General features: G+C 33.2%; 2 protein-coding genes across 4 annotated transcripts in view; one reads left to right on the forward strand and one right to left on the reverse strand.

Moving 5' to 3' along the window:
• Positions 1 to 3,889: 3,889 nt before the first annotated feature.
• On the reverse strand, positions 3,890 to 5,276 carry LOC125050836 (RCC1 domain-containing protein 1-like). The gene is made up of 2 exons (XM_047650883.1): positions 4,508 to 5,276; positions 3,890 to 4,420 (listed from the first exon to the last, which is right to left on the reverse strand). Exons 1-2 carry the CDS (start codon positions 5,065 to 5,067, stop codon positions 3,949 to 3,951), a joined length of 1,032 nt encoding a protein of 343 aa, XP_047506839.1. The 5' UTR covers positions 5,068 to 5,276; the 3' UTR covers positions 3,890 to 3,948.
• A 1,067-nt stretch (positions 5,277 to 6,343) lies between these two features.
• The window catches only part of LOC125050832 (zinc finger protein 729-like), a 43,114-nt gene continuing 26,800 nt past the window's right edge, over positions 6,344 to 22,657 (forward strand). Inside the window, exons 1-5 of one of the 3 annotated variants that reach the window (XM_047650872.1) lie at positions 6,344 to 6,693; positions 11,716 to 11,848; positions 12,344 to 13,436; positions 13,509 to 14,346; positions 14,539 to 20,999. In XM_047650872.1, the coding sequence (XP_047506828.1) occupies positions 6,574 to 6,693; positions 11,716 to 11,848; positions 12,344 to 13,436; positions 13,509 to 14,346; positions 14,539 to 17,211 (4,857 nt within the window). In that variant the 5' untranslated portion in view covers positions 6,344 to 6,573 and the 3' untranslated portion in view covers positions 17,212 to 20,999. Of the gene's footprint in view, positions 6,694 to 11,715; positions 11,849 to 12,343; positions 13,437 to 13,508; positions 14,347 to 14,538; positions 21,000 to 22,657 lie in introns of those variants that run through there. The other 2 variants (XM_047650876.1, XM_047650873.1) reach the window with 2 other exon arrangements.

Genomic DNA, 22,657 nt, shown 5'->3' on the forward strand with positions numbered 1-22,657 from the left:
TATTTAGGGTATGTTCCGATATACACTGCGACCACTGTACAGAGTACCGTCAATTTAGTATACTGTGAAACCGTTTCTCTATAGCCAGCTATACTGGTTACAATTTAAAACGGAACGCAGTCCAGTATACTAGTCAGCTTCGTTTTTCGACACAGTTTTCAAATGAGTGCATCAAAGTTTTTCAATTCAACAAGAAAAACTATTATTGGAGTATTATCGCATTAAAAAAATCTATATTAATATTAACTGTCAATTGAATTAATACTACAAAGAAAGTAAGTTAGAATTTTAAATGTTTGTTATTAAACTGTAAGTTATATCAGCCGTTAGGCATTCAAGTGGTTTTGATTGATCACGTGATCAAAGCACTGCGAGTACCTTACCTCGAAAACGCCAGTGCTCGCAGTAGAAGTATAGCGGGGATTTGTGACGTCATATATTTCCTAGGACGCTGCGGCTGTATACTGCAGTCCATAGCGGAACAAATTTTTGAACAGTGGGAGCACTATACAGTACTCGCAGTGTATATCGGAACATACCCTTAATATGTACTTCAGGGCTGCCAGATGAAAAAAGCGCATGATAGAACACCAACTACAAAAAACTCGTATTCGAAGGAAATTTTGAAATTAAAAGATCTTACAACATAAAAGTGGAAAGGTTTTCTTTAAAATTAATGGCTGCCTTTGCCTTGAAGAATGTAACTTTAAAACTCCTTATTCTGAAACCATTTCGACGTCACAAACAGTGCACCTGGCTTTAAATTAGTTTTACCGGGCCCTAACCAGTCGTTAAATAAATCTATTTTTTCCCAATCGGGACGATACTCTGTGGTCTATGTTTGTTGCAGAAAGCCCTCCTCTTTTGGCTAATTTATTTTTTGGAGTATCAGGCGTAGGTCGCTCTTCTTCGTTTTCACTACCCATTCTTGCTTAAGCGAATTGACGTAAAACAAAAAACACTAATTAATATAATATGAAGATCAAAAGAGGATATAATCACTTAGAGCTCGAGACTGATGAGAAAAATAGGTTTATGACTATTAAAATACAAGTCTTTACAAGAGTATATAATAAGTTTTGTAACAATGCACACAAAAATAGACTTTTTATGAAAAATGGGTCTTTAGGCGTAAAGGGTCTTCATTCAAGTAAAAGATCTAGGCAATTGGCATACGTTCGGTTGTTGGCGAATTCCCCGAACATAAAGGTGGGAACTGACCAACGTTACGAGGTGTAATGTAACATGTAATGTAATGTTACACAGCGAGCATTCGTGCAGTCAGTACGTCGTGTTACGGGGAAACCAGCGAGCAACGATCCGCTCGTTGCTCGCTTTGAGTGCTCCACCCGGCTGTCGGTTTTTTGGCGAATCCTTTGACTGTTACGCGGTTCAGTAATTACGCGTCGCACGTCGCGAGTGATCATGAGTATGATTTTCTATAAATTGTTTTTTTTTAAGTACTTTTGGTCCAATTAAATTCAACAGTTCTTCAAAATCGAGACCTGTGTACAAAGTTTTTATGCTGTCCAGTAATCATTTGGTTTTTAATATTGCAATTAATAACAAACCACCTCATACGCCTGTGTTTTTAAATAAGTTTTATGTCCAGTAACATTCTTTCTTCTTCTTAATTTGGATGAAACAATAATTAAATAGAATGAAAGATATCAACATTATCACTATCACATCTCGTGAACACTGGCGGCGAAAGTGGAGCACAGAGTTTTGACGAGCATGTTACGCCGATTTTAGAACACAGCGTAACATGGTCGATGCGTAACACGCTCGATGCGAATGCTACATTACACCTCGTAACTTTGGTCAGTTCCCACCTTTATACTTGCCGGAGTATATTCGTTTCATTACGAAATGTTGCCAGGCACAGAAAAATCGTAGGAATACGATTTAAATCGTACATCTGGCAGCCCTGATGTACGTAGTCATAGTCAGTGATGCCAACTCCTTCAAATCTAGGACCAACTTCAAATACCCCTAAATGTCGATCAAAAACCCCTGAAGTTTTTATTGTACACTTGGTTTGAGAGGTAATTTCAAATCTATATATAATATAAAGAAAGTCGTGTTTGTTACAACACTTATAACTCGAGAACGGCTGGACCGATTGCCATGGTTTTTGATTTGTTGGATTTGTTTCCGTCCTGAATAGCAGAATAAGCAATAAAATATCGGATAAGTTATCGAATAACAATAAATAAATTAATTAATTTTACGAATGCAAAAACCATATGGTGCCATCTGTTGACAAAACTACGCATCATTTTAAGTCGAATTCGTGTCAGTTCAAGAAATTCCGATCATGAGGTGAATGAGGAGATGCATAAATAATAACCATGCTTTGATCCTGATCAAAAGATGTTGGATATCAGAAAGTGCTTAACATGCAGTATCGCCATATTGACGCTAGAGAGAAGATGCGTAATGTGTAAAACTGCCATTCTTCTTTCGCAATGGCAAGCAATAAAACATTTCTGTATTTGCAAAAAATTGTATTAATGTAATACTTAACATTAATGAAATCCTAAAATAGGTTAAATTAAAGTAACAACGATATAATAAGGTTGTAGGGCGGAACGAAGTTAGCCAGGTCAGCTAGTATGAATTAAAAATACGTTGAAGTAGTAAAAAAACATGTTGTATTTATGTGAGTACATTTTACATATTTCTATATGTTTATCAATGATCGAATAATATTAATGATAATAACAATGATATGAAACGATTCTTATTTTTATTTCTTAACTTTTCTTTCTTCGAATTCGGTTTTTCTTAACGTTTCTTGGCAGACAATTTTTGGTGTTTTCGTCATTTTCTTTTCATACATTTTTTTAAAGCTTTGTGTACTTTTCTTTTTTATCTGTTCTGTTACAGTGAAACGAGACAGAATTAAAATATATACGATTTACTTCAATGTCTCCTTTTTTTCCTTCTAACACAATATTATTATATGTTATTGGGATAACCTTCTAATATTTCGTCGAAGGCCTATATATCGCGCTGCGTTTTGCTATTTCTGATATTTTTGAAATCGTACATATTGACGTTACATGATTTGAGTATACGGTCAGAAGGAACAAATTTAACACATGGAATTATTGTTTTTCGATATTTAACCTGGCTACAGTTTAAATAGGAATTGGATTAGAGTTTGTATTTGGTTTAGTTTGTTGATTGCGTTCGAAGCTTAATATAAATTGTATAGAATTGTGTCTTTATAGAGAAAAAAAAATCGCGTATAAAGTACCCCCTAAAAAAACCCCTGGACATCTTGATTATCCCTAAATTTGGGGGGAAAACCCCCATGTTGGCATCACTGTTCATATTCCCTTTTTTTTCTCGTATGTAAACATTAACAGGGAAACTCTGACAATTGACTCACTCAACTCAAGTCAAAGAAATGTCTTTTTCATGTTTGACAACTGAGTACTGACCACCTAATAATACCGGCGCGGCGTGTTGTTAGCAATTAGCATTAGCCAATAGCCATTAAAAAAGCGCAACTTAACTCTAAGTTGCGACTCTGAAATAGAAATTAGAGAGACCTAAGCTTACTACCCATAAAATATTAGCTAAATATTGGAAATACATAAAAATATTTTTATACAACAACGTTTGTGGTGTAAAGTCATTAAATCATGTATAATGGAGGGATTTGATAAGTTTACAGTATTTACTGTACTTCAGGGTTGAGAGGCCCAAGCTCAAACCTCTACACCAACACTGACAATCCCTTTTGCTAACCTTCTTTCTACATTCTAATGTACATAACAGTATTTTTATATGACCAAGTTTTCTGTCACCCCTGAGTGACTCATGACATCATGTTTATATTTTGATGGATGTATTTTGCATAAAAAATAACAGAAAAGAATCAAGATAGCTTTTTCATTTTATTGTACCTATTTCATACATAAAACATACACATATCTATAAACTAGCCACAATAATTGTATTCCATGGACCACATTTTAGCTTACACTCTGTTTTATATTTATATGATTTTTTGAAATATACCACTTTTTGATATTCTTGTATGCATAAACCTAACTGTCCATATTTATTATTTCCACTTGTCCATATTGATCTATCTTCTAATAAAATTGCAGTGTGTCTGGTACCACAAGCTACATCAATAACATTTATTTGTATTTCTTGACCATCATCATCGTAAATATCAACCAAGGTGGGTAAACCAAAAGTTTGTACATTTTCAGACCCTTGTTTGACTCCCAATTGACCCATATCATTCCATCCCCACACATACAAGTCTCCAAATTCACTCAAAGCACAAGAGTGCCAACCACCTGCACTTATTTTAGTAATTTTTATACCAGCTAGGGCTTTGACTTCTGTAGGAAACTCTAAATTATTCAATTCACCATGTCCTAATTGTAGCCTCCTAAAATATATTATGACACAAATGGTAAAGTTCTCCTTATTGGATACAAAATTATTTAAATTACAATGAAAAGAGTGCATAACTTACCGACCATTACCCCAAGTATAAATTTGACCAGTATCTGTAAGTAGAATTGCATGTTCATTTCCTAATACAACATCTACAATTTTTCCATTGCAATGCCCAGTGTTCAAGTGTATAGGCAATATCCCACAATAAATATCTCCTTGATTTGATAGGTAGATACAATTATTATTTGTCATTACAACTTTTACTATCTGTACATCAACATTCATAGCTTCAATAAATTTAATACTTTTATACTCATATGTTTTTAAATTATAAATGAATACAATACTTGAGCCAGTTCCAACTAAAATTAAATTGTAATCATTTCCACTGGTTAGAATGCAAGTATTCTTCAATTTTTCTGGAATGGGGATTTCTCTGTATTGATTGTCTTTACTTTGAAATGCTCCTGATATATACAAACTGTCACCTTCTCGAAACAAATTGTAAGACCAACAAATACATATCACTTCAGCTATATGAGGTTGTCCATTTTTACATGATGGTTTAAATTTGTCAAAAATTACTTCTTCATGTAGCCACTGATGGAATAAGTTTGATCCTGCTACTTTATACATTTCAGGTTCTAGTGAAGTTTACAACAAACTATATTTCTTTTTATTATGTGTATTTGGAACAAATAATGATAACTTTAATGAGCACTTAGGTAAAAATATTAAAGTCTTAATTAATTAAAAACAGTTTATTAAATAAAAAAATACATTAAGTTTTAGTTGTTTTATCAGATTTTTAGGGTAGGCAACCCAAGACTTATGATAAAATAAAGAAAATCAGATATAGTGCTTTTCATGAAAGAAGTCCCGCGGTGATTTTTGGAACTAAATTTGACAGGTCGGCAATGTTGTCATTCGTCGATGTTATCAAGTTCGTTTGTTGTGGTAGATTTTTGTGAATTTTTAACTAGCTTAGTGCATTTTAAAGATTGATTACAATGCCAAAAGTTGTAAAAAGTTCGGCTCGAGAAATGATATTAAAGGTGAAAGAGTTCTGTGAAGCGGAACATAAGAATCAAGGTGTTTTAATACCACTAAACAATGTTCGGAAGAGAGTTGCCGCCATAACAGGTACTTTTTAGAGTTGCCATTTAATAATTTTTTGCTGTATTGATGGGACTTTTATGATATAAATTCGTTTTGCGACAAAATTGAATAAATACATAACGTGATGACACTAGGTAACTGAAATTAAAACATATATTACTTATAACATAAGCATTATAAACTTAAAGTTACTAATATTTTTAATTGTTCATAATTTAATTGCAGGTGTGTCAGAGAAAACTGTAACAAAAATTACAACGAAGGTATAATAGCGGCGTGTACTTCGAAAAAAATTGTAACCCAACAATTATGCAATAAAACTGAATAAAAAATTGTATTGCTTTTCTTTACCCTATTTTCTCATCTTTTCCCTGTAAGTAGTTGGAACACCGCTAATATAAGTAAATAAAAATATACTTTTACATAACAGAAATATTGTTTCATCGAAGTATGCAGAAAATAATATTATATTTTGATAAATTACATCTGCTAAATGTAAATAAAATTGGTAAATTTTTTACTCATAAATGGCAACATTACATTATGCGATTGCAGCGCCGCGTCTGGGGGACTTCTTTCATGAAAAGGACTATAAATAAGAAATAAAACAGATGACTTTCTAGAGACTAAAAAAAACGTAACAAATAACAATATTTAGATTTTGGATTTTACGATTATTCATACTTCCAAGTCTGTGGAATACACAGATATAACAGAACTGTGTTAATTATCCAATCGTGCTCGTACTCCATAGAGTATATTATATATAGATTGTAGGATAACGTATAACGTATTCTAATTTCTAAGTAGGTACTGTAGGTGTTCTGTACTTGTAAATGCCGGCTTGATGCTGGTCTTTTTCTCAGTTATTATTGGTAATGTTTTCATTGTATAGTGTTAACGTGTCAAAGTGGTGTAGATTTAATCAATCTAGTAGTTAGATATCAAGTATTTAGATAGTATTATTTAAAATGTTTTCTGAAAACTGATGTGAAACTTAATTGAAATGGTGTACGAATCAATATGGCTCTTAAGCTTGGAAAATGCAGGCTTTGCCTCAAACTTGGGGATTTCTACTCAATCTTTGCCGTCGATAATAATTTGCAACTCGCCGAAATGGTCATGGAATGTGCACGGGTTAAAGTAAGTTTTATCTTTTATTATACTAAATTTTTCACAATTGCCGATGACATCCATTTTGTTTCCCTTCATACATCATCATTACCTAATGTTTAAGATCATATTTCGTCGAATGCTGACTTCGAGTTTCTTTATTTTTATCAAAATCTACATCTGTTTAGTATCAATAATCTAATGCTTTATCTGGATTTGTTATAACATTAAAGTTATTAAATTCTTCCTTAGTCATCATTGGAATGTAACTTGAATTTTTATGTAGGCATAAGAGGCATGTGTTTGCTTGTGGTATGAAATACTATTTATGAAAAGTTGTACCATGTTATATATTTCAATATCTACTAAATCTTAATTTCACTTGTTGTTTTTGTTATTTAACTTATTGTTGTCTTTAGGTTTATTTTGTCTTAAGCTAACAATTTTTTAGTCGAATTTGTATGTATATATTACAACTATTTTCTAAAGTACATTAAAGTTAGGGAATCAATATTATTTTTCTAACTGTATGCTATCCATACAATTTATGTAAATGTAATGTTGTAGTTCTCATAAAAAAACGACACTGACATTGATCATATATAATATTTTTTATTTGAGATATACAGTTTAATTAGATAGTTAAACAAAATTATCTGTTAAATCAAGTGAAACAAAAGAGGTGTAAATAAAGAGAGTTAAAAAATAAAGAAATATAAAATCAAATTATGTGATGGAAAGAAGAAATGATTAATAAAAGAAAAACAGTTTTCCCTAACCCCAAATCAACAGATCAACTGACTATCTATAGCTACTGAATCTAATAATAGTATCACTAGAGTCCCTGTAGTCTCAATATTTAAGTTACATTAATGAAAGGCATGTAAAGATGTTAACATAGGTGATATGTGTCTGTTTTTATAAACAATCAAATTTATGTATGAATAAAAAATTTAATGTTCTTTCTTCAAAATAAAATTGAATGAATTGAATTCTTGACCTTTCTGAAATAAAGTTTCATCAATATACTTTTTTCTAATTGATAAAACTTTAAAAACCATCTGAGTCTTATATTAGTACTGTAGGTGTATCAAAAAGGGGAAACATTCAAAAGTTACAATCAACTTAATGTTCATTAATTAGATAGAAAAAATTTAAAGCATTGAATTTTTTTATATAAAATACATGGAAGCGTTGATTGCTTTAACTGCAAGACTGAAAACTCCATATACTCAGTCTTGCAGGTCATATTTCAGAAGGTAAGTGACATGTTGCTGAGAGAGTTGTCAAAAGACTTATGATGTTTGTGTGACATAGACACGTTTTTGAATATTTTTTGTTAAAAAATCTGTTGTTATTTTTGATAAGAACATCCTCATAGTATTTAGGTATCACAAAGTTAGCCGGTTTCTGTGATCACGCGTATTCAATGAAGCCCATAATCAAATGTTAGTGTTTTCTGTATGTTATCCAAATAAATTTAGCATAATTCCAGGAACCAGGCTAATGTAATAATCTTCTTGTTCAAGTTCCGAAGTGTTTATCTTATTGATGTGCAACGTCTTTGCCCGTTTTCGTCCAATCAAAAATTTCATCGAACTTGTTTATTTTCACCATTTATCGTATAACCTGCCATTTTGATCCTGTTGCGTACCTACTCTGAAATCAGTATAAAATTCTGTCTTTTACATAATTTTGGATGGTACAACGTGCATTTTTAAATTTAAATAGGAAGGAGAAAAGAAGCTTAAAAAAGGAAACTTGAATATTTCGTACACGCCTTACGTAACACCAAAAAATATGAGCTCCTTCAACTAATCATTCAAGGCACAGTGGAATGTAGGAGACCTGGCCGCAGACGCATACCTTGGTTGAAGAATCATATAATGGTTTGTTCAAAGCACCTGTTTGTTTTGTTTGTTTGTTCAAATGATGAAATCTGAGCAAAGTCATTGTACAGAAGCGGGATATACAAAATTGAAGTGGCCATGATGATCGCCAACCTTCGAAAGGAGATGGCGATAATTCATTTCAATCACAGCGACGATTTCTTATCGTGTAATTTGCAGCGGATAGTGTAGGAAATTATGTATCGTAGTGAATGCGAAATTTTTTTTTTTTTTACGAAACATTTTTGTAACTCATATTTATAATAAATCACGAAACATATTAATTAGTTATTGTAAAACAAGCTTTCGCAGTGGTGAATAAAAAAGTTATTTCCGGAATGACTCCTAACAATCTACCTATCCTAGATATTTAGGAGTGATTTTGGAAATAACTCCTTTAGAAGCAAAGAGTATCGAGCGTTCTTTCTGATAAGCGGCATCTTATGTCAGAAGCTATACATCTGAAAATGCGATCTCAGACTCAACACTGGCTGGCTGTTTTTACTGTATTACTGCTGCGAGAAGCAAAGTTACCCTCGCTCCCCGATCTTATAGATTAATCCATTTTTCTCTATGCGTGACTCTAATCTAATCTCGAAGATACACTGCTCTCAGTGTCTTTTCTAATTCCTCACAAAGAGTCGTGTTGACAGTTTTTATAGCAGCAGCTCGTAAATTCTAATCCTCTGCAATTATTGAAAGAGGCAATTGATCTGAGTTTTCTGTTGCGGTAAAAAGGGAATCTGACGATGTAATCGTTTGATTGTTTTAAAAAAAATTCTGTATAATAGATAAATTAGGCAAAGGGAAAATTTCCACGGCTTTCAACTGTTCCAAGTCATCTATATATTGTTTAAAAACGAAAAAATCAGAGATTTTCTAATATAACCACGCTGCGGCTTCATTTATTGAACACTCGCTTCGCAAAAAAATGGCGGCTCCCGGCTCGCAGCGCTGCCACACGTACGAGCCGAGACGAGCTACGAGTAAGATTTCAAACAGGTTGGATCGCCGGCGAACTTGCGCGGCAATTTTAAAGTACGCGTTTTTAAGGTAAACACAGGCGAAAAAGGTCGTCGAGCCACAAGTCCGCGTACTTACTCGCACGTCTTTCACCCACCTTAGTCGTTTTAACACAAAAACAAAACTGTCTATTTTGTCCTGTAATTTTTCAATATGTGCTTTCCAACTACAAAATTTATCTATCGTTATACCTAAAAATACACACTCGTTCATTATGTCCAGTTTATTGCTTTTATATTGCAAGACTATTTGTGTTTTAGAGTTGTATGTCTGAAAATGGATTATGTTAGTTTTGGTAATGTTTATTTGTAGATTATTTGAATTCATCCAGTTGATGGCGTCGTCTAGAGATTTAATCAAGTTGCTTTTTAAATCTTGTTCGTTTTTACTTTTTATTATAAGTGTAGTGTCATCAGCAAATAGTATGCAGTTCTGATGTATAGCATCTGGGAGGTCATTTATGTATGTTAGAAAAAGTAGTGGGGCCAAAATACTGCCTTGAGGTGTTCCGTACTCATTTTTCTTACAATTGTATCTATAGGTTTGTTGTTCTAGTTTGCAAATCTTTGTTATTTCCACATATTGCATTCTATTTTCAAAGTAACTTTTCACCTAGTTATAAGCATTACCTCTTATTCCGTAGCATTCTAATTTTTTTAACAGTCTTTCATGACAAACAAAGTCAAAAGCCATATCTAGAAAGATGTAACATAAAATCATTTTATCATTAAGCATTCAGTAATTTGTTTGACTAGGGAAAAGCACGCAAGGCTGATTGAACATTTTTTCTGAAACCAAATTCTTTTTTTTAAATATCGTATGTTAAAAATTAATTTTATATTTTATTATACATTACTTTTTCGAAATTTTTAGATAATATGGGAATTAAAGTTATTGGTCTATAATTAGTCATTTGTGCTTTTGCTCCTTTATATGTAATGGTTTGATAATTGATATTTTTAGTTTTTCAGAAAATATCCCTTCTACTAACGATAGATTTATTATGTATGTCAGTGGATCAAGTAGGTATAATGCGCATGATTTAATTGTTTTGGTATCTAAATTATCGTATCCTGTAGATTTTGCATTTTTCAACGATGTAATAATTTTTAATAAATATCCATTTTATGGGGGAAAGAAAAACCTTTTAAGATTTAGAGGGATTTTGGCCTCTGGCAAATTGTTTGTTTTATTTTTAGTAGGCAGTAAGGTGAGGAGGATAGTCATTAAATAAGTTGCATATTTTAAGTGGTGATTCATGTTTTGTTATCAATATTAATTGCTTCTACTCCTGAATAAAATGTCAAGTCTCGCGTGTTATTTTGTTTTAATTATATTCCAGGCTGCTCTAGTTTTGTTTTTGCGCAATTTATGTATTCTGCATTAGTAAGCTGAGCAGATGGTATTTATGTAAACATTATTTTTTAAATAGATGAGTATTTATTACATGCAGATTTATTTTGTAATAATCAATTGGATAAAAAATAAATCCGTGTTAAATTAAGCTACTGAGACATACAGGAAGTAAAAATATTAGAAACAGAGGGTAGAATACGCCCAATAGTAGTAACATTTCTACTTCAATGGAAACAGAAAAGAGCTCTTAAAGATAGACTATATTATGCATATAAAACGGGATTATCCAAAATACGTACTAGAAAGAAGAAAGGAACTGCAAGAGCAGATATAGAGATAGAATAGAGAGAGTGAGAAAGGGAATACAGCCGTACTAAAATACGATGAACTCATCGTAACCAAAAACATAAGTAAACGAAAAATGCTTGATTCGCCTAATAATTTCATCCTTGCATCTAATACAGATATTAACACACAGAACAAACTACAAGAACGTTAGACATTGTACCGGAGGTCCCACAGCATCTCGAAGAGAGCCATCAATACGTAGTTCTACCCAAAAACTAACAAAATGTCTATCTCTCAAATAAAAAGCAGCAAATATGGTTTTTATAGTGGATAAACCATACAAAAAGAACATAGTCAACTTCAATGGTATGACTGAAGGAGTAGCCTCATTGTATACCTATGCACCAACAGAATATCATAATAATACAAAATATTTGTTTTATGTTTTAACATTTTATGCCAATCGACAGTCACAAGTATGTTTTTTATTTTTTAGATACAAGAAGGGGATGGTCTTACAGATAAAATATGTGGAGAGTGCGTACAAAAATTGAGTAGTGCGCATATATTTAAGCAACAATGTGAAAGATCGGACCAAGAATTACGAAGAAATTATGTTCCACCGCCAGGTAAGTCAGTTTTCGTGTAAATAAATTCTTCTCAAAAAGTTTTTGTAGTGAATCGACTTCAGAGGCTTTAGAACGAACATCATGATGATAAAGTATTTATTTACACTTCGTTAGCATAATATACAAAATCATACATATAAAAAACAAAAAAAATGCAGGTTACATAAGTTATTAGACAACGGGCGGCCTTATCGCTAACAAAGTATTATTAGATTAGAAAAAAATAACTATATGTTTAATCGTTTTTTTTTCATAAATATTGAAAATCAACAGTTTTAACACGCTATCTTTGTATTTAATCTAAGAGATTATGTTATAGTTTCGTGTTCCGTTTAACCCCAAATACGCCCACGGAGTGCATCTTAATCTTTTCATACTAATATAATTTTGTATTACATTACGACAGCTGTCCGATTTCAGGTATTGTTCGTTCTAAAGGTGCTTTATTTGATATTATTTCCTCAGCCGTATTTAATGTTATCGTTATCTTTACAGGTTTTATTTCATCAACACCACCGCCAATTAACAGGCAGAGCAGTGACTCAGCTTTCTCTAATCACACGGATACTTCTAAACTATCTTCTACCGGCGAAAGTAAAGTTAAGCCGATCAGTAGAATTCGTAAAAGAAGTAGGGATAGCATCGATAATGCATCCAGTAGCAGTATCTCCCATGAATACCAACCTGTTAGTTCTAAGAGAGTTGAAGAACTACGAAAGTCTAAAAAAATTAGAAAAATTCAGGACAATGATGACTCTGATTTCGAAGATAACACTACCTCTTTCTTCTTTGGTGGAACAGATTCTGATGAACCTCTTGAGTTTAAGTGTGACATCTGTTCTAAATCGTTTAAAGCCTATCTAAGCATGATTTCTCATAAAAAATGTCACAGTCGTAGGGATAGGCAATCGGCTATGGCGGCATCCTCGACTACGGCTGTGACTCCAACTCCTGAAATTGTAACTCAGATAGCTGATGTCAAGGATGAAGACAAATCTAAGTGTGAGACCTGCGGAAAAACATTTAAATTAAAAATTATGTTAAAGCGGCACTATGAAGTTTGTGGTAAACTTATTGATAAAGAACTTAAAGTATCGTTAGAACCAATAGACGCGGTTCCCAATGAAAATAAACTTAATTGCGAAACGTGTTTAGCTCCGTTTAAAACTATAGACAATTTAAGAAAACACATGAGAGTTGTGCATGCCGCAGTTCTTAAAATGGAAGAACCTCTGTCAGTGGAGAATAACAAAATATCCGTACCATGCTTCTATTGTCAAAAACCATTTGAAGACTTTTATACCCATTCTGCTCATTTTAAAGTTTGTCCAAACAGAGATGATACTCTTACTTTTGTCTGTACGGTATGTAATAAATCACTTGTGAAAAAGGCAAGCTACTTTAACCATTTGAAGGTTCATTTTTATCCATTGGCTAAGGTAAAGCCAAACAAATCCCCAATTCCAAAAGCATACACGTGCCGCTTTTGCAAAAAAAAATTGCCAAATCAGGAATCCCTGATAAAACACCTTGCTGCGCACATGTCTAATGTTGAAGAACCCGATGATGGTGGCGATGAAGAATCTAGGTACTTAAATTAGCACGTACTGTAGTTTTATTGTTTTCAATTTACATTTTTTAATATTAAAAATATTTTCAGGAGTACCTTGGAGGATTCTGCTTCTTTACACTCAGAGTATAATAACTCTTCAATAATGTCTGGTCCATTCAAATGTACGACGTGCGATAAAGGCTTCAAGTATAAAAAGGCTTTAGACACACACCAGATAGTAAAACACTCAAATGTAAGTGTTAAAGTTGAACCCCCAGATATATCCTCAGATCTGCTGAGTGAAACATTGAACGATCATAATGTTAATCAATCCGATTCTGAGTCCAGCAATGGTGAAGGCGATGACAACACGTGTGACATCTGTGAGAAACAGTTCTCCTACAAGCGCTTACTCATTAATCACAAGCGAACGAAACACAACATGAGCTCGGGAACAAAGAGAGCAAAGGTCAGCCTAAAGCAATGTCTAGTGCGCTGTTTAATATGTGACATTGAGATGAAAGTTGAAGCTATAAATGACCATAACATGAAGCACATATCCACAAACGTAAAACCTCGCAATCTTTACACTTGCGTGGATTGCCCGGACCAGCAGTTTAAAAGCTGCAGTGCCCTAGCTAATCACATCAAAATGGTGCATAGATTGAATCAACCGGCAACTAAACCGCAAACGAACATTCCTGTAGATCCTCCGGATATGGCGGATTTTTGTGAAGTCGTTGTGACAAAGGCGGAACCCCTGGACAGTGTCGGGAGTCACAACGACTTTGGGGAAGGCTCCGCCTATGCGACTGTTGATGGATTTACTTGTCCCACCTGCAGCAAAGTTATGCCGACACTCATCTCCCTAAAGAGACATATGAACTGGCACACAAACGTCGGAAATAATATTGAAAAGAAGTTGGAGTGTTTTGTATGCCAAGAGGTAATTATTAAGATTCTATTTGTACACCTAAAATTTTTATTTTTTCGGTATTTCACAATAAGGATTTAAATAATAAGCTAATCCGGATTTTTCTCTGTCTGATCTACTTTCTACTATTTCTGTTATATTACGGTTACATATTTTATTTTTGATCTACCGATTAATTTAATATGACTTATATTTTGTTCACAGACATTTAGATTCCAGTGCCATTACAAAATTCATATGAAAGAACATTATAACGACCCAAACCTTGATCCTAAACACTTGACTTGCCCCATCTGTAATAGGAAAAGCAAGCATCTCCGTGCTGCGCAAATGCATATGAATTACCATAAACAGACTCGATTTAAGACCAAAGACTATGAGTGTTCCATTTGTAAGAAAGTCTTTCAAACTAGAAGAGTCTACCTGACTCATATGGCTATCCATTTCAAACGAGGGGAATCGGCAAACAACACAGTAATCGGATCTGTATTACCCACCACTGCTGATAAGACTGCCTTCGATGGAACTCATACTTGCAAAATATGCAATAAAGTATGCGAATCTGAAGCCTCGCTTAAATGCCACATGAGCTGGCATAATTCTAAAACTTTACTGTATGGAGCACGTCACGAGTGCGATATATGTCACTTACAATTCACCAACAAAGTTCGGCTCAAAGTCCATGAGCGATCTCACTTCGAAGACGAAAATGGTCCCTATAAGTGTCATATTTGCGGAAAAGGTTTTATTGCGGAAGATTATTTCCGAAGACATATTAAAGGACATAATTTCGACCATCAGTCACACAAAAAACGAATCGAAAAGCTCAGAAAGGGTAAAGTGAAGTGCCCAATCTGCACTAGGTTCTATCCGGATGTGGTCAAACTGATACGTCACTTGCGCCGAACTCATCCCCAGAGCAAAATGATCAAAGAAGATCCGGACGCTCCGCCTCAAATGTACTACCCGTGCAAATTATGCGCCAAAGTGTTCCTTGACGAGCGCAGATTGCAACACCACGAAGAGGCGCATTTGCGTAAGCCCGAATTTTTCAAGTGTAAATTCTGCGGAAAGAAGACCATTTCTCTGAAAAGCCATAGAATCCATATTAAAGGACATTTGACTCAGAAATACATAGACGAGCCACTGAAGTGTCAGCATTGTGATAAAACGTTCTCTCGCGGTTACGATCTTCATTATCACTTACGTGACTCACATAACATCGAAGAAACCTGGATCGCTGAGAGAAATAGTCAAAACCTTAATGGACCTCTTAAAGAACTACAATGCTCCATCTGTTTTAAAGTTCTTGCCAGTAAAGGAAACTATGAAAGACACATCGACTACCATAATTCCCTTCGATGCAACTACTGCTTCGATTACTTTAGCACTCTAAGGTTTTTGGAGGGACACTTAGCGTTCAGCTGCGAGAAGAAAAAGCTAATCGGCGATACCGAGATTTACCCAAGAAAGGTTAAATGTGAAATTTGTTATAAGGCATTCCATTTACAAGTAAAGTTGGATTGCCATTTGCGAACTCAACATGGAGTAAAATCTTTCAAGGAGGCAACTGAAAGTAAGAAGGACCTCGTGTGTGACTATTGCTTTAGAGTTTTCGAGAATGAGTATGCATTGACCAACCATAAACTTTACCATAGAACTATTGGGTATTTTGGATGCTTATACTGTAACAGGAAGTTTAACACCTTGACGGTTTACAGAAAACATAAAAATCACCACTTCGCACAACTTAACGTAGAGAACCCTACAAAGTGCGAGCACTGCGATAAAACATTTGTAGCTTTCAGAGAGTTCATATACCACATGCGGGACGACCACGGCGATGATAAGGAGTGGGTCGTATACCCAAAGGAGTCAATCGAAGAAAAGTGCAACATTTGCAACAAAATGTTTTTTAACTTGCATCGGCATCTTTCTTATCACGAGGAAAATAGATGTAAAAAATGCGGGGAGTACTTTTACTCGCGAACCGATTTTGATAATCACATTTGTCATATCGATAGTGAAGATGAGGTCGACGGCAACGTTGAGAATGATATTCGACCAAAATATGAGGAATGCAAATTTTGTTTTAAACCGATAACTCAGAAAACTAAAAAGAAACATGATCAATTACATAAAGGATCCGGTTCAATATCGTGTAGGTTCTGTATTCTTAAGTTCAAAACCATTGACGCTTTCAACATTCACGCGTTTTCTCATCGAAGTCGAAAGTATAAGAAACATCCTATACGATGTCGTATTTGTAAAGAGCAATTTGTTCAATATGGTCCTTTCATGCGCCACATGAAGTCTGTACACAAATCTACTAAGAAGATGCATTATAGAACTACAGTTAAGCCTGAAAAATGTGAAGTATGTGGCGATAATTTCCCGAATCTACACAACCACTATCGAGCTCATTTGTTAAATCAGTGTCAGCTATGTAGCAAATACTTCACTTCTAGTAAAGTGTTTTCACAACACACGTGCGATAAAGAAGATAGTGATCCTACGAAAGTGTTTATAAGCGATGCCAATCTTCCGTTACTTATTAATACCTATATTCCATTGGATGAAAAAGATGACGAAAAGTACTATGGATATGGTGAAGACGAAGATGAAGCAGATGATGACAACGAATTGCCTCAAAATGAAGACAGTCAAAACTCAATAGATACGGCTGAAAGCTCACTGCACGAGATGGTACATGCGCCAATCATTTCTGATGTGCTCTCCTTGTATGAGAGAAAAGAGGTTATTAATGTCGAAGAGGTGGAAAAGAAAGATGATAATTGTATCGTTGAACTTACGGATGACGACTCCGTTGGTTATCAAGAGAATCCTTCTTCAGTTATTACTATTGATGACGATTGACTTTCGTGAATATCATACTTCTGACTAAGAATGTTTCTTTAAAATGATTCAGACGTGAAAATATAATTTTTCGTAGCATACTCTAAATATGTATGTAATATGTTGGTATGAAGAAAAAAATAGTACTTGTGCCATAAAAACTAATCTCTGTTTTGGAATTATTAACAGAACTTTGATCAACTGAACAGAAATTGCGACATTTAATCTACTTTTTAATTATATGTAATAATTAAGTAAAAGAGAACCAATAGTATTGTAGGGTCTAATCTTTACAATATTGTATTTTTTACTGCATTTAAAAAAACTTTGTTAGTTATGCTTTTAAATATAATGATTTTCATTTCAAGGAAATTTATATGAATATAAATTAGCGGTGTTGTAATTTAAAATTGTATATTTTTGAATCCATATTGATTGCACCTAAGGCAGGAAGGTTTGTGTTTCGTTTCAACCTTTCTTGGTATATATATAAATAATCAAAATAGCTGCCATTATTAAAAGTAGCTAGCAACACCCGTCACGTAAGAAGTGGGCTGCTGAGCGACAGTGGAGGGGATTCATCTATGGTTCTGCGACCCAAAATATGTCTTAGCCTAGGCTAATGTTTTATAATATAAGAGTATTGTATAATCATAATTAGTTTCAGTCAAAGAAGACCTACTAGTTACCTACTTTATTAGCTATTTAGGAAGAGGTAGGAATTAAAGTCATTTACTTCCATCTACATATAAAGTTGGTTATAACATTATGAGCTAAAATTGACAGACCCACCTATTGAGTACAGGCAGTCCTCGTACTTCCGTCATGTTAGGTTCTAAAACGCGACGTAAGTCGTGACAATTTTTTTCGTATGTTTACATGTAAAACTTAAGGATTAAGTTCCACACGGACTCGAAATAAAAAAAAAACTGCATTTATAACAAAGGATATACATAGTTTATTATCAGAAGTAAGTTCTTAAAATAATTATATGTATATGCACTTATACAACTAGAAATTTAGTTATTTTTGGTATTTGTGTGTTATTTAATTTAATTAATAATTATAAATCTTTTATATGTAACCAAAATATGTAGTGAGGAATAATAAATTAAACTTTTGTCTTAAAGAAACTATAAATTCTAGATTGCTTCGCTTCTTTCTTGCTATCATACAGATCTTGGTAACACTGATAGGCTGCACAAATTTTGTTATTAACGTTGAAACTTCTCTCAATACTAGGGTCATTTTCTTCCAAAATTTTCATGGCATTCTCCAAATTTGCACAAGACAAGTGAATTCTCCTATGCCGGAAATCGAAACAAATGACGTATGCTTGAGAAATAGTGTCAAAACATTGTTCGACGTACGTCGAGGACTGCCTGTAATATGGATATCTTCAAAACGGTGAAAATATTATTCACTCTTTAAACCATCACGTGCAATGGAAATTTTGACCCTCGAACAGACGAAACTTTTAGAGTGAACGAAGCGTAGCTCAATTGACAAGCGTTTGTGCACTGTGAACTTTTAATAATGTGACGGAAACTTAGATAAACTTTATAGTATAAAATTAGTGCTGACATTATTTTTTATTAACATACAATAATTATGACTATATGAGAACTAAATTTAATATAAATAATTGATCTGCGTGTAATTTAATTACATAAATTAATTAATAAGGTAAAATTAAATTGCACCTAGCCAAAGATATAAAAATAGCTTGTAATTAAACAAAAGCAATTGGATACAATTCAGATAAAGTGAAAAAAAATAGGGTTTTTCATGTTTCGGAATAGATGTTTGTAGTGCATAAGAAACTTGGGTACGTGATGATTTATTTCTGCTTTAAGATAACATATTGTAAAATTTAAGAGGGAAGAAAGAAAATGCATGCTTATCACCATACATTGACTTGACAATTGCCCGCGATAGGCAATTGCCGCGATACGTAATATTGCATTTGAGTGTGAAGTAAAAATTCTGAACAATAGGTTTAGAAGTAATTGAATGGCAATAGACTATATTTAAAAATTTGATTATCTACGTAGGAATTCGCAACCATTATCAATAATTGTACGAGCCCCGATGCAAAATAGTTCGTCTAGTATGGAAAGAAGAGTAAATATGGTATATAGTATATAATTAAAAACGTTAAATAAAAAGTAAACCACATTTTAAAGTTTATTTTTATTTAAAGTTAATTGAATTTAAATAACATAAAAAATATTTTAAAAAACAACGCTAAAGTATTCGTCTACCCTTGTCACTCACGTAAAATAGTTCGTCTACCACTTAGTTGTGTCACCTTTGCTCTCAATGACAGCTAATATGTGTAGAGGCATTGCAACCAACGCTGCACACTGCTCAGGCTTAAATCTTAATTGACTCCCAGACCGCCAAGAGATTAGCCTTTAAGTCGCTCTTCAATCTTGATGGATTTTTACGGAGTACATTTTTCATTTTCCACCATAGGGTTTCGATCGGCGCCAAGTCCGGGCTGTTAGATCGCCATTCGATTATAGGGATGCTTTTCGCCAGTAGCCACGTCTTTGTTATCCTTGCAGTATGGCAGGAGGCACCATCCTGATGAAAAATGTTTAAGTGACGGAATAGAATTAGGGCAGGTAATTCTCTTCGAAAAGGTTTTGATACCTTGCAGCATTGATAGAACCATCGACAAACTGCATACCACCAACACCTTGTACAGACATGTAGCCCCATATCATAAGAGACGCCGGAAACTCTACTTTGCGTTTGAGACATTCAGTATGACATGCCTCATTTTTGTTCCGAATCACTTTTTTCCTTACATCGCCGACTGCCACTTCAAATTTGGACTCGTCACTCAAAATGATACTACACCACTGATCGGAAGTCCAATTTAAATGATCACGAGTAAACTTCAACCTCTTTTTCTTTTGTACAGCAGTCAACAGTGGTTTCTTCTTAGCGGTATAAAATCCGTAACCCATCTTTTTTCTATCTTTTTAGGACTCTTTTGCAAGTATCAACTGAGACGTCTTTGTGAATCATGTCCTTCCATTTCCCCGTAATTTCTTCAGCTCGAACACGACGATTATTTTTGATAATTTTCCTCAGGATTCTGTTTTCTACTGCACTTGTGATGCGTGGTCGACCAGTTTTCTTCAAACAAGAAGTCGTTCAATAACTTTAACAAATTTAAATTATGCAACATAATTGTTCAAAGAAGGAATAATCTTATTTTACTCACCGGTAGACGAACTATTTTGCTTATAACTTCTTCAAATTTAAAACAGGATATGTATAAATTTAAAAAGCTAAAATAGTTTATTGGTTCATAATTTTAAAAAAAATTGCATAAGTAACGCGACATGTGATAGTAGAACAGCTTAATATTTTATATAGATATACAAAAATAATGAAGTTAGAAACAAATCTCAGAGAAAATTTCACACTAGACGAACTATTTTGCATCGGGGCTCGTAAGTAAGTGCACTAGGAACAATGTTGTTAAAACTCATTTATATATGACTAAATACTGTCACTTTATTATTGTTATTTTCTCTATATGATGAACGGGCTCTCAAATTCGTTGGTCACTAAACAATAGATTTAAGAGTTCCTAAATATAAGGTATGTATTGGTAGAAAAAAACGCTAATCTTAGTGATAGACAACTGTTTATTAAAATATTTCAACATTTTTGATACACTTTAGTTATGCACTAAATAATCTTAACAGGATTACTGTAGATAGTGACCAAGGGATATTGGTGCATTTAATTGATATGTATTTTAGAATGTCAAATAAAGGCAAACTATACTTTGTTTATTATTCAGTACCACAGCCGAAAAATAAACTCATCGGATTAATAATAATTTATTAATTCAACAAAGTGTTTACAGGTGGTACAATAGTTATTGCTAGCTTTTATATTATGCCGGCAGATACAAAACTATTTTAAAAAAATATGCTTTACATTTTTATGTACATTTAGGTTACATGACTAACATTGCTTTAAATGAAAATAAATAGAATACTAGACGATAATACTTAAAATACAAAATACACTGAATTAATCTGACAAATTATTCATGAAATATGCCATAAAAATGAGACAATGGAAAAAAAGTTAATACAATTACTAAAACAGTCAAATAACTATGTTGTGAAAATGTATAATTAAAAGAATACTAAAGTCTTAATTTCCACGACAAGAATTAAAAATAGACCTTGAAATAAAGTAGACATTATGTTCCAACAAATTAATAGTTAGATTAATAAGATTATAATACTCGAAAATATACGACACCTAAATCAGGTTACATGACAAACATTGTTTTAAAATTTAAATGAAAATAAATAGAATACTAGACGATAATACTTAAAATACAAAAAAACACTGAAATAATCCGTCAAATTATTCATGAAATATGCCATAAAAATGAGACAATGGAAAAAGAAGGTTATACAATTACACAACAAAATAAATTCCGTATTACTAAAACAGTCAAATAATTTTGTTGTGAAAAAGTATAAGTAAAAGAAGACTAAAGTCTTAATTTTCATCACAAGAATTAATACATACATATAAAATAGACCTTGAAATAAAGTAGACATATATGTTCGAACAAATTAATAGTAAGATGAATAAGATTATAATTAGCGACTCGAAAATATTAAATTTACGACACCTAGTTATTAGAAGAATTAAGGTACTTTTATAATCACCAACGTTTTTCTTCAGTCCTTTGCCTAATGAAAAACTATGTACAAGATTATAATTACTATTTTATCATTAAAATAAAATTATCCTAGAAGTTTTGGGCGGGTCACATTACATGTGGTATACAGTTATACTGAATTTCAAATTAATTTAATTACTATCAACGAAGCAGCTATATGATGAAATATGGACCTGCTAAAATAATTGTTATTCAATACATATTTGGGTTAGCTTTTTGAGCACTTTATTTGTTATGCTTGATTAATATTTTACACATTTTTCTAAAACAACCATACATAGATTTTCCGCAATTTCTTACCCTTGGCACATCATTTGTCATTATATTTCTGCTTAATAGGCAATGTTAATCTCAAAGAGAATAGTATTAAAACGCGAGTTATAACAATATTAACAAAACCTGACATTACGAGTCCCACATAAGTACAGTTAATCGTTCAAGTATTACGTCACGCAATTTTTGGAGATTATTGACAACAATTGAGATTAGGTACTCTTTATACCTAAAAGTTACCATTATGTGGTGTAAAGTACTGGAAATTCGAATAATATTAACAATAACGCTTAATTCAATCCCCGCCCCGCATCGTAACGTTTTACACAAAAGGAACCCCCCCTCCCAAAATTCGTTACGTAATACTTGAGCGCTCCCGAAACTAGGAGATTGAATTGTAAAATTCCAGCGGATTCCAAATAACAACTTCGCGGCATGATGGAGTTCATATGGCAATATTTA

This window comes from Pieris napi, chromosome 7, assembly GCF_905475465.1.
Source record: "Pieris napi chromosome 7, ilPieNapi1.2, whole genome shotgun sequence".
Lineage (NCBI taxonomy): Eukaryota > Metazoa > Arthropoda > Insecta > Lepidoptera > Pieridae > Pieris > Pieris napi.

Excerpts from the sequence above, each read along its gene's own strand:
- LOC125050836 (XM_047650883.1), bottom strand. The coding sequence starts at position 5,067 with ATGTATAAAGTAGCAGGATCAAACTTATTCCATCAGTGGCTACATGAA. Across the intron at positions 4,421-4,507 it reads TATACTTGGGGTAATGGTCG|GAGGCTACAATTAGGACATG; the intron begins GTAAGTTATGCA and ends AATATATTTTAG.